The sequence below is a fragment of the Hirundo rustica genome, chromosome 7 (assembly GCF_015227805.2).
Source record: "Hirundo rustica isolate bHirRus1 chromosome 7, bHirRus1.pri.v3, whole genome shotgun sequence".
Lineage (NCBI taxonomy): Eukaryota > Metazoa > Chordata > Aves > Passeriformes > Hirundinidae > Hirundo > Hirundo rustica.
This window is the reverse complement of record NC_053456.1, coordinates 20327289-20340740: the sequence shown is the minus strand read 5'-3', so window position 1 is coordinate 20340740 and position 13452 is coordinate 20327289. Positions and strand designations below refer to the sequence as shown.

Below are 13452 nucleotides of genomic sequence, written 5' to 3'. Positions count from 1 at the left end.
GTACACCTTGTGCCAGAGCTGAACGCACTGATTTTGCACGGTTCATACACCAGGCACAGGTGTACGAGGTGGGAAAACGCAGTGCTTGGAGGATCAGATGTTCTCAAGAGGAAAGTATTTACAGCTGTTGGTGTAATGAAGTGTGATGGGAAAAATCACTTCAAGAGACCGAACTGGCCAATTATATGCTTCTGAATATAAACTAACAAAGAATATCTAGGGTTTTTTCCCCTTCTGTTTTGGAATATCTCCTAGATGACACACAGTATTTGGCTCTTAGATTATCCATGAAATTTTACATGGACATGCATGGATTTAGATATGAATATATGTAGTATTGTTGTTACCTTCCTGCAACCCTTCAGTATTTATTTTGGAAAGTACTGATTTCCACAAACTTCACAAAGAATAAAGGGGAGAAAGAATATTGCAGAATAAACAAAGAGTTCAGCAGCTATCTAAAATTTGTTCAAATGCAGAAAAAGGACTGGTCAAGTAATTAACAAAAATTTAGTAGTTTATTCCTGTATGGAAGTGTCCAAGTAAGCCCTCAATCCCATTATAAGATTAAGATTAATAAGGGGAAAATTTGCTGTACGTACGTGCAAAGCTCCATTATCTATTCATAAATACACACAAAGATATTTAAAGAAACTTCAGCAAATGTTGATACACAAGCATAACATTTTGTAAAAACAGGGTAAAATCATTACATCCCTATTACCTCCTCTCCACTTAAAAAACCCCCAAACTTTGGAGGCAGCCTTTGAGAGCAGTCTCAGAGGAAATGGGAAGGGTAGGTAGGAAGGAAGCCAAGTCATACCTTTCCAGTTGTAAGTGCCTGGGGCACCAAACACAATATAATGATAGTCTCTAGTAAAAGTAGCAGCAACACCTTGCTGACAGGAACCAAACTTCTCATGGCCTCTTAAACGACCATCACAAAAACTCCATACTCCATTATCCATATCGTCCTTAATAGTGAGGTCCTGGCTCAGCACATAGCACCTTCCAATGATATCCCGGGTTTCCTGCACCGTGTTTACATACTGCCTCTTCTCATAGCGATGTGCACACGTCTGCAAGACAGAAGAAATAACGAGCGATGTTTCTGTGTGTTGCACGTGGCTCACCACCAAAGGCAGGGCTCATCTAGCAGTCCCTCCTGCTACCAGTGCTGTAGGTCACACCTAAGGGCAGAGTCCAAGGCTTCCTGCAGGCAGTATATGGGAAAGGTTGGGCACCTACAGTTACAAGTCAAAGCAGACTGCTTCGTGGTCAAGGAAGGTTAAATCCCTAAAGCCCTTCCTGATACCAGATACCTCTCTTTCAAGAAGTAAGGAGAAAACCACCCTCTCTCTCAAAGAAAGAAGTGGCCGTTTCCCAACAGCTCTCAGAGTTAAAGGACCGACACACCTGTGCAGGACACAAGAAGCTGGTTCAACTACCGTCTACCCAAGACTATTCAGAACTTGCCCCTTAAGAAAAGTGCCACTAAGCAGAGGCTGAAAGTTTTTCCAGTGAAGAGGGAAGTTGCTCCTACTTCCTCTGTTGGCTGTTCAGTTACAGGGTAACTGTCACTGGGGCAGAGCTGAAGCACTAAACACATCCTGTTCCTTATCCTTTTAGACTATCCCCTGGGAAAAGAATTCTAATCAAATATTTAACACAAAGGATGAATAGCCACTGGCTAAGCAGTGTAACCACCAAACCATTGTAAAAAAATGTGAACAGCCAAATGCCTTTGCCAGCAGTGTTTCTGGAAGAATAAGATGTAGCAGGTTGTGTGAAGAGCACGAACAAGTCAGGTTTCTCAGCTGCCAAACCTTTTCTATGGTTCCTATCAAGGCCTGCGTGCAGGCAAACATGCAGCTGCTCCACAATAAAGCACTGCAGAACTGTTCTACTGCAGTGACCTCCAGGCTGCTCACACCTCATCTAGTACGTGCATTCCCCACTTACGAAGACAAGACAAGACAGCATTAGATGATGACTGATTATTCAGTGATCAGGCCTGTTTCCATGTGGTTCTTCCCACTTTGGGTTCTGAGGCAGACCAAAGCTAGTTATTACTGCCTCTAAATCCTTAAACAACCAGATTCACATCCTGAAGTCACCTGCCCCAAGTTTGGAAGCAGTGATACTAACCTCTGGTTAGACGAGGAAGCTTCACTGCACACCTATTTTATGATGTATCAGCACCACAAGAGGTTTTTATTTAACTGAGAATGTTACTTTTAAAACTCTTTCTCTCCTAACTCCCGAAAACTTTTTTCTCTCTGTTTAATATAAAATAAAGGGTATCTATGTATTGTATAAAATAAAGAATAGCAAATAGACTTACTGCAGTGCAGTGACCATATTAATTCAGAGGAGCTACTCAGTGGAAGCCCCCTGATAAAAGCTAAAGTGAGGCTGATCATTTTGGAAAACAGGCTGATGATAACCTGCTGCTTTTACAGCCTTATACACTATTCTTCCCTGTTTCTAGGAAGTAGAAATACAGCAGCCAGTAGTATTTAAAAGAAAAAATATGTACATGACCAAAAAAAAAAAGTGTACCTCTTGAAAATAAACTATCCATCATAGATTGTTATGAAGGTTATAAAGAGAGGCTAACTCATAGAAAAATAATTTGAAGCTCTTACTACCTCAAATGCCTTATTTTGCTAAGGAGACATTTAAGTCCTTACCTATAAGAAATCAAAGGAGTAAACTTAGGCAAGTTGCCTTCCTTTCAGCAAGCTGTACAGAAACACAGACCATTCAGAACATGTACTTTAGACCCCAGACGTTTTTGTAAGTTAGTCCTTTAGCACTTACCACCACATTTCCTCCTGGCCCCTGGCTTTGGACAGTTACACCCATCCATTGGTCTTCTTTACTCTCCATTTTCGGGTCAGCTGCAGAGTATCATAAAACAGCTTCAAATGTTAACAGTTCACTATATTTTCTTTTTTCTGAGTTTGTTTCTTGTTTATTTTTTCTTGAAGCCCATGTCAAGAGGGAATCTTCATATAGAACACCAGATAGTCTGCAGGTGGCAGTATCTGTACATTTTATCACGAACAGCATCCATTTCATTAAACTTCTAGTTTATTACTTCATGTTAAATCAATTTACAAACCAGTAAGAATCTACCAAGATTTAAGTATCTCATACTACCTTAGCAATTAAGCTACAACTTACTCTGATGGAAAAAGTAGTTATGTATAAATCCCTAGAAGCAACTGTGATACACTGCCTCAGAAAAGGGCATCAAACAAGAAGAACCACATAACTGTTTCAATTCAGAACAAAAGCACAGAAGAACTTACTCTCCTCATCAAATCTGACACGCATGCAATTTGTATTTGGAGATGCAATGTCACAGCTGTACAGCCCTCCTGTTCTGTTGGCTTGTTGGGCTGGAAAGGCCTTTTCCCGGGGAGCTCCAACCAGCAATCTGCAGAGAAAGCAAAATGATTTAAAGGAATATGTAGAATGAATGTTAGAAAAGAGAAAACCAACAGACTCAGGAAGCGTTTTCACCATGTTGCGAGAGGTTTGACATGCCAACATTTGAGGATGGATGAAGAGCTACACCACAGCAGCGCTCTTTTAAAATCAGCAAAGGTGGGGAGGAGGAGGAGAGAAGCTGTATAGCAGTAATGCAGATTACAATTATTCGACCTGCAAACTGGTACCTGTACTGTTATTACTGTTATTATTGTTGCAATAGTCACTGAGAGTGGTTGATAAAAAGTAGGTGTCTGGTAGTTTTGGGAAAATCATCTTTTTATCAGGGCATCAAGTGGGGTATTTTTTGCCTTACAAGAAATTGTTGATAAGGGTGGGAAAATGACCAGAAACGCCTACAACAGTAAATACAATTGTTCTCAGGCAGTCTTCTAGTTTTACACCAGTCCTACACCAGTCCGTTTGCCTGAATTTAAAGGCACCTTAGTATCTCTCATCAAAGCAAGATTCCTCCTGGACCAAGGAAGTGTTCACTGAACTGCTCCAGGCTCTGTGCAAACATGAACTCCCCCTCTTCCACTCCTTTGGGCAGATCCTTCATTTTGAAGCCAAAAATGGTTTTCTCTAACAAATCTGTCATCAAGAACAGGCCATTCCCACAAAGGACTTATTTCTCCTATTAAACAGCTACTCTAACAAACTCGCCTTACACATTGTTCTGGTAACCAACTGCAAAGGTTCTTATTTTAAACACTGAGCAATGCAAATTTCCTTCTCTATGGACTGTACATCATGAGTATTATCACAAAACCACCAGCAGACACTTACTTGCAAAATGAGGTGTATCTGAAAAAAATCTTACACCGTTGGTTTCTCTGTAATGTCACACACACAGAAGCACCAGCTGCCTCTAGGCAGCTGACTGGAATTAATAGCAACCAGTGTGCAGTAGTTTGTGGAAGAAATCTCTCATTCAGCTGAAACATCGAGGATGAGAGAACAGTGTGTGGCTAAGTGCAACACAGCAGGCATGATGGATGGATGGATGGATGGATGGATGCTGAACTGTGCTGCCTGACCCTCAGAAATAAAACACTTGAAAGAAGATATCCCTGACATTACAGTGTCAAGGACAGCAAAGCTGGGACTACAGTTGGATCCATAAAGCTCAAAGAGAACCTCAAACCCTCTTTAATATCCAACTCTAGTTTTGCTTTGTTGTGGCAGTAGGTCAAAGCACACTGCTGTCCCTCAGAATGTTATTTTTATTAAAAACAAGACTCACTTTTCTTCGTGTCTAATAGTGAAGACTGTATCAGTTATGATAATATGTCGTTTTTCTTATTAAGAAAATGTTTATTCACTGTCCCTAAAGTAGCAAGACTCAAAATGAAATTGATGTGTTATCAGAAAATGTGTTTTTTTTAAACCACAAAATTTTATCTGTACTGTGAAACAACCAAATTTTCACTACTTCTATAGGACTAAATTCTCCCACAATCCCTAATTTATCCTCCTTGAGAAGGTAAGGCCCCTGCATGCTGAAACCTTCAGGTTTGGACCATACACAGGACACACCATGTAGATGGGGCTTGATTTAAAAGGTTTTCTGCTTGTCCCTCTATGTCCATCTGCTATCTTTTTCAAAGGTTTTTTCAGAAACACAGGCGTCATCACAAGTTTCTAAACAACTATAATTTTAGAAAGACCATCAATGACTGAATTTTCTAATTTTGGCAACAGTTCATTTAATTGTAAGCTGTTAAGAGTAATTCTTCTGCAAAGCATGTATTTCTGAGTTACTCCTAATGGCAGAATAGATACATTTTCTCCTCAGTTGTGGTACTGCCCAGGGAAAGACAGATGACTTTTTTTTAACATTAACAACCATCACTTTAAGAAAGCAGAGGTACTGATTTCCTAACTTACAAATATTTATTACTTCTATTTTTTCATTCAAAGTCTGGGGGAGTAAAAACGATGTATTGAACATAACTTACAGAAATCAAAAACCTTTTTTCTCAACACTGCGAACAAAACGAAAAGCTTCTCGAATTTTAATACCTAATTTGGTTTAATGCATCCACCTGCATACTACTGACAGTGGCAGTACTGTGTCAAGAAAATTAACCCTGGTTCCTTCCTACAGGATAGTGAGACTGTGTCCCTCTCTCTAGTTGAATGACCTCTTACAGCACACCACGATCCTGATGGCAAGAGAGGATCTTGCCATATTGAAGCACTGAGGGAATAAACAGCGTAGCAAACAGAACATGGTGTGGGAAGGTGTGCCATAAAATGCCACAAACATTCAATGGCATCTCAGCCACTGCTGAGGTCAGCACATGAAAAACAAAACTGCTCAGCCTTCTTAAAAAGTATAAGCCTTCCATCCAACACAATCTCAAAGGAAATGGGCAATCTTAGATTCTTCCCAATGCCCGTATCCCTCCATCCAAATAGTGCCTACATTATTTTCCACTGTAAACAAAAGAATTTCAAAGCAGACTTATTTAAAACTTTCCAGACTTCAAAGAACTGTTATCAAGAATCCTGTCACTAATTTTCAAGTTTCATCAAATACAAAATCTTCAATTCTCTTAGCTACTTCACTGCAACTCCTTACAACACAGGCCAACAGAAGCACACACTATGAATAAGTGCTCACAAAGGATGAGATCAGTTCAAGTATAATACTATGGTAAATCCTGAAATGTATTTTCAAGTAGCAACCAAAGATTCATTAAAAAGTGGCACAACTCCTTTGCACTTGTTTACTACTTTTCTGCCCTGAAGACCAGAGCAGAGAAGACTAAACCTATGCCCCTAGGTTCTGCAAGACAGGTTACTGAAGGTGATGATTATAAATGTTACGAGGATTATGCACGCCATCAGGAATCTAAGTGAGAGAGCCACATGCATCTAATCTTTGGCTGAATAAATCAAGCAAAACAAAAAATTCCTTGCAAACACACTGCCACTTCTGATCAACAGAGCTGCTGTTCAGCTTGCCTACCCTATAAAAGGTGCATTTGAAAAATCAAAATTCTATTACAAAAGCCAAATAGCTTAATTTAAAAATAAAAAGTATGCACAGAACTATGGAAGTATGACATGAACCATGCCATCAGTGTGAATTTCAGCATGACTGCAGCAGTACAAATGAATCAGCTCATATACTGAGCTGTGCTACGTGCTCAGCAGAGTCCTTCCAGAGAGAGGACACATTCCAGTCATTACTCAGTGGCTACTTACTCAGCTGTGATTTAATAAAAGCATTTTAATCAAGTTTGAGCTCGTTATGCCAAAACCAGGTTAGCTTTTTCTGCAGCTATGCATGCTCCATTTTAGCTTTCTCACTGGCAAGCAAAACCTCTTGCTGCAGGTCAGAGATAAGGGTAGAGTGAGGGGATGCTCTTCCAGCTGTCACTATCACCTTATATTGGCAGATAAAACACGGACACTTAAAACCTAGGAACCTTTCCTCTGCAAATGAAAAGTGACAAAAACAAATTCTTAATTTCTCTTCACCCATGCTCACAGTATGATTCATTTTATTCAGTGGGACTCCTCCCTGAAGGTCTGTAGACATGGTCTACTCTAACTACTTTCAATTAAGTTTGAATGTCCAAAATCATGTTCCAGAATCCATATTCAGATAACAAAATAACACCCCAATGTCAAGAATGCAGAGTGGGAGATGAAAACCCAACACTCCAACATGCAGACAATTTTACTGATTTTTCTATCCCATGGCAGGCCTTGTTACTCTACAGAAAACAGAAGCTCAGCCATACAGTACACTGAATATAAACATCTCTGAGCATCAGTTCCTGTCAGAGACTTAGCTTTTTATTCTTTGAGTTATGATGAATTAGTATTCAATGTTTACCATGAGTCCAATGTCACACAAAAGCAGTATTGCTTCTCCTCATGTAAATTACAGGAACAGATGTTTTTAACTACTTGAATCCTGATTGTCCCCATACATCTTGCTTTAATACATACTATAACCTAAATGGGTTTTCCCTGGGCCGATCAGACTGCATAGGTGTTAATCTACAGAAATGTAACATAATAAACTCTTAACAGAATTTAATTTAAAAGAAGCATCTATCAAGTGGCAGTGCTGGGGGGAAAAAATCAGAATTCTCTCAAACCCTGGTATTAAACTGCAAAATTTTTTTGCTCTAGTTATAACTAAAACACGTATCTTCCAATTTCAAACAGATATTCTGATTTTTAACCAAATGAATCAGTCCAGTTGCTCTATAAATTAGAATTATTTTAATTATTGATTTCTCTTAATTACTTCTTGAAGATGCATAATAATAACTGAAGTCCCACTGCCAATTAAGAGCATCTGCTGACTTACAGGAACAGATTTACTCCCTTACAGCCCCAGATTCATAGCCAAATGTAAAATAATCCCCTAAGATTAGAGCTCCAGGACTGGCATATAATGCCATTTGAACTGAGTGACCTTACTGCGGTGGGTTTTGGGCTCAGGTGGGTGGTGCCTGCCCCGCACAGACACCAGTGACCCCGGCTGTACCTGCGTGTGCGAGGTGCGGCTGGAACACAACAGCGAGAGCTGGCCCATGCTCTCTAGACAGGGACCAGCAAAGCACCACCTCCCTCCATGGAACCCAGTGGTACAGCTGCACCCACCCTACCCAACTGCAGTGCTCCATTACACCCCAACACAACAGCTGCGGCGAGAAAAACTCCATTTCACCACTTTTGCCAAGCACTAAAGTCTCAGAAAAGGTACTGAGACATCTTACTGACTTTAGAAGCAAAGGAAGGTGAGAACTCACTGCCCACATTCAGGTAGGCACCAAGCCCCAGTCTGTCAACTGCTGTTGACCAGCATTGCAAAAATGTAACTACAGGTCTGGTTCCAGATGCACAGTCTCTGAACTGCAGGTCTGGCTCCATTTAGAAGGAAGAGCCAGCTGGATTCCGGAACAGCACGATTTATTGAACGCAACATACAACGTTCCTCCGGGCTGAGGGTGAGAATGCAATAACTGCAGAGTAGCTCCATACAGCACTAACAGTGCCATAGCAATCACAAGCTTAATTGCCCAACTCAGCACCTGGCACAGGTGAGGACACAAGGCTTACCAAATAGTGTCCCTTCTGGGGAGCGTGAGGAGGACAAACCCGTCCATTTGCCCCTGCAATTTCACTCAAATTCTCATCCCCCACTGGATGCAGAAGTGGGTACTTCTATGCCTTATTCACGATTATTGTGCTGAGTGCTGTGGGTGGGACTGTGGTCAAATCTTCCGTTCTTTGTGGGTACATTTGCAGAATACACCTTGGTAGGAAGTGTACTTGGTTAGAACAAAACATTTCTGGGTATCAGGCAGAAGAAAAAGACCACGTGGTTACACCTTACTTGACATTCCCACCCCTAATGCCACAGCAACACAAACCACAAGACCTCCACCCAATTTCCATACCTGCACCTAGAGGCACCATATTGAGCTTCACATTTTCTTCACTACTTTATGCTTCCAACAACCAGTATTCAGCAAGAACAGTTAGGTGAACACTGAGAAGAAAGGGTGTAACTTCATTTAATCAGCTGTGGCCCAAAAGAGTTGTTAAAATCCAAAGTAAAATACACAAGTTTTCCATTTCAACATATACTACAGAATATTAAGCACTAGGGTGCAGATTTTAAAACCCTCCCTGCTTTAATTGGTAATTCTTGAAATGTTTATTAGGTAGCTGTGGCTCCTTCTCAGCTAATGAAAACAACAGTGAGAACTGGGAGTGGTTTCTGCTCACAGCTATCTGAACTCCCTCCAGTACTGCTCATAAAACTATCCTGGTCGCTTCCAAAAGGAAAGTCAAAGTTAAGATGAGAAAACCATATCAAAAGAAATCCAGAAATGCTCCAAGCTCCTGGAAGTATTCCCTCACTCCACAGTGAAATTCTTTTCTTCACTTACAGCCTGGAACTGTCCAAGGGTAAAATAAGATTTTTGCAACATACTTCAGAGAAGAAAAATTATCAGCAATTCGTTACAGTTCTGGTTTGGAATAAACACTCAAAAGTAGTCAGGTAAAAGGAGGGAGATATTCCATGTTTTTTAGAATAAATCCCATTCATCAAAGTAAGAGGCTTCAATTGAGTAAATTACATTTTGATTTAAACAAATACAAAAAATACCACAGCCTGCACTGAAGTCAGGTACTCTGCTATCTCGCAAAGTTTTCTTCATTCCTTAAATTCTTTCCTTTTCCATGGTATCCTTCTACCCAAACAAGGCACCACATCTTTGCCAGCCTTGCGTTAAAATTAAAAGCAACACGTCTGTAGTGCCTGCTCTGAGCCTTAATAGACTGGAGTAGAAATCATGAAAGTGTTTCCTGGGTAAGAAACCATTAACCATTTCCACATATAGGCAAAATAAAATAATTTTGCAGGCTCCATTGAGCACAAGTGTCAAATTTAATACTGCTGTTCTCAGGTAACAATGCTGCCACTGCAGACTTTGCACTTCTTTTTATTTCCTGAAAGACTCCACAGGGAGGGCAAATTTGTAAACTGATGAAGCTAAATGCCATGAAATGTCTCATCCTTGACTGGACAGGTGGATTCCTACATCCTTTCTCTCTCCCAGTTCCAGTGCCCTCTTGGGAACGAGTTTCACTAGATTAAGCAAAATGAGGAAAATAGCATAACTAGCTCTAACTCAGTTTAAATTTTACTACAAAATCACCAGTCAGAAGTCATCTATCAAGTGTGTGAAACCTCCAGGCAGAGACCTCTGATTGCAATGTGGGCATCTACAGTGCTCCACCTGAGCTGTATTTACAGTCCTCTGCACTGAATTAGTCTCAACTGTTTTTAAAATTAACACACACACTGGATAGATGCATTTAACCACCACAATATTTCAACATAACTGAAGTTGGTCAGTGGGACAGACACTGTGTGTGAATATTGGTGGCACCACCCCTGCTTCATGCTTGTATTTGGCATTCCACAACAGAAACAAGTCACAGGACAAGAGCACCACAGACTAATTAGCACAGTGTGTCCCTTCACACACTCAGGCTGTTAATGGGAACTGGAGCTGAACCATGGGCTCCTTCAAAAAAAAACACCTCCCCAGCAAAATACAACCAGTAACTCTGTTCTCTGTTAGCAGTGTGCTTGTTTGTGATGCTTTATACAAAGACACCCATCATGGTCAGTGCATTATTAACAGCTATTTTAAGTGACTGAATATTCTCCTGATCTGCTACTCCATAGGTACATTTTGGAACTAACAGTGCAAAGTTGCGGCCAAGTACATCATTAATCTCTGTTGCCTGGAGGCTTGGCACTTGAAGGATTGCAATTTTCATTTTATTTCGTCAGCCGTTTTTAGGAAACATTATGATAGAGGCTGGAAAAAGAAGCCAAAAGCAGCACAAGGACTAGGGCAAGCTACTACAAAGCAAAACTGGAATTACAAAGGTACCTGTTGTTCTGGAAAGGCCACTTATTATTGACTTTCTGAAAGTCACATGGAAAAATAAACACTTTCCCATCATAGTCCAGAGCCGAGCCTGTCTGGATTTGAAACGGGTTTTGCAAACCTCATTTCCATTGGTACAAAGCGTTTTTCTTAGACAAAATGGTACAGTCTGCTCCAAATTTGTGTTTCAAAATCCAGTTTTCCATTTCAGACGCCACTCTCTGGTTTTAATCAGCAGATACCTCATAGTTTTCATAATGTCAGACAGCAAGTGCATTACAAGTTTAATTCCTCCCTTACAATCTACACCTTTTTCAGATTTAAAAGGAAGAACACTGGTGCCAGGAACAGACCTGACTACGAACTGGTACTGTAAAATAAGCATTAGACAGTTTTATAACTAATTTATGATAAACTTATGGAAGAAATTATGTTCAAGGGATTTTCACTCAGGTTTTCTAACATGGCAGTGCCTGGTACTGCATGAAATCCTCTTACAACAACAGGCAGTTTAACTCAAGAAGCGACAAGCGCACTATCTCAAGAAACGAACTTGGGAGCCGAAGTCCTGGCTCAGCCCCTGCCCCCAGTCACCTTGTCTGCACTGGCAGGGCTGAACTGCGGGAGTCCCAGCACGGCCAGCCGGGCACAACGCAGCCCGGCACAGCCCAGCCGCTCTCCGCTGCAGATGCACGGAACTGCAGGTCCCGACAGCGGAGGACAAGCAAGCGAGGACGGCTGCAGCAAAGCAGCCGGGGTGAGCCAGCAGTCCCCAGCTACCCACAAGCTCAGCGAGAGCCAGGTGCCCGTCCCCGCAGCCTTGCTCCGCTGCCAAGAGCGCACACGGCAGGGCCCCCCTGGCCACGGCGTCCCCCAGCGCCGCCCCGCTCGGCGGCAGAACGCGCCCCGCAGGAGCAGCTGCCGTACGAACTCCGTGCTGTGGTCAGTGTCTTGTGCTCGCGGCTCACTCTACAGGCTTAAGTCAACAAGTGCATAACAGAAATTAGGAATTACTGTCTCCTGCACTTGGGCTGCTGACCATTCACACCATAGAAACCCCCAGAATTAATTTAAATTTCCTCACATTTGCAGGACTTGTCTTTGTATTCCCACTACACATGGCATCTCTGTATAAAGTTCATGAAAAATTAAGCATCACATCATACATTAGGTCCATGTTTTAGAAAACAAACATGAAAGCAATGAAAATATGGAAACAGTTGCTCATTTTCTTTTTTTTTTGGGAAAAAAAAATAAATCTGAAAGCAGTGCACCCAGTCGGTATTTGAAGGCACTACTTGTTTGAGAGGTAACAACCTTAACAGGCATATACTGTTCATTCAATGTGCAGAAAGCCATTAAAAAATATATATAGTAGTTCTAATTCAACACAGAACAAATATTTGTGTTGAAATATCATTCCTCTATTTCCTTCACAGAATGAAGTACATCTGTTTCATTTATCACCATAATTAAACTATTAAAAGGCATGAAAAGAAGTACAGCAAGAAGGATGGACATTTTACTGTAGAATCAATGGGCAATATAACACACCACAGCAACTAACACAGCCCTGCAGAAATTGAAGAGCAACTGTTCCCCATTCTAACCCAGGCCATAGTTCCTTCACTCATACATCCAATTTATGAGATTCCCCCCTGCTCCTCCTTTTCCAGACTCCATCTCCCTCTGAATTGTAGGGGAAATACCAAGACAGGTAGAAACCTCCTGCACTACATACACAACCACTTAAATCCTGGCTGATTCACGGTCTGAGCAGTTCATCACATTTAGCTAAAACATACCAAGCAGCACCCCCTGGGGAAGGAAGCTCCCCCACACCAGACCCGGCACCCCGAGCTGAGCTGTGCCCTGCCCAGCCGCCAACCTAAGCCCGTGCACTATAGGAGTACCCTGTCGGAGTGGGCTAAAGAACTCCACACGTGTAGGAAAAGCGTGGACCTTCCCCATACGCAATCCCTAGTCAGAGAACATGAACACGCATCAAATACACACTTCAACAGCCTGAAGGCACTTGCATGCTAAAGCACAGTTCGAATTACTCCTTCAGTCTTAAAGCCATCATAGCCCTGGGCTAAATGCCTACAATCGGATCCACAGTGTGAGTAAGACTTTTCTTCAAGCCATGAACTTAATGACAAAAGCAGATGTGTCACTCGGTACATGACGCATTATGCCCCCACGCCTTCAAATTAACTGAAAACACAGGCACTCAAATCACTTGGAAGAACAAGGAAGATACCTCCAATAAGGTATCTTCCTAGGAGGAACAGGTCACACCAAATGCCTGTGCAGCTGGGATGCTCAAAGAGCCCTTCTTTTATGTTCCATGCAGATACTCAAACACTGATCAAACAGATCAACAGAATTAAATTACACATTCACAAGAAACTGCTCTTTATACACATCTGTGGAAGAAGAAACCATTATTTTTTACTACGAATAGGAATGTACAAACGGAGAATTTCAACCAGCTTTAAAAACTTAA

At 41.4% G+C, this 13452-nt stretch overlaps 1 protein-coding gene across 5 annotated transcripts in view; it reads right to left on the bottom strand.

Moving 5' to 3' along the window:
• ITGA6 (integrin subunit alpha 6) overlaps nt 1-13452 on the bottom strand; it is a 43849-nt gene that overhangs the window by 21010 nt on the left and 9387 nt on the right. For all 5 annotated transcript variants that reach the window (XM_040069202.1, XM_040069200.1, XM_058421314.1 and 2 more), the window contains exons 2-4: nt 3318-3445; nt 2824-2903; nt 824-1079 (exon numbers count right to left, since the gene is read on the bottom strand). In XM_040069202.1, the coding sequence (XP_039925136.1) occupies nt 824-1079; nt 2824-2903; nt 3318-3342 (361 nt within the window). In that variant the 5' untranslated portion in view covers nt 3343-3445. The remainder of the gene's footprint in view (nt 1-823; nt 1080-2823; nt 2904-3317; nt 3446-13452) is intronic.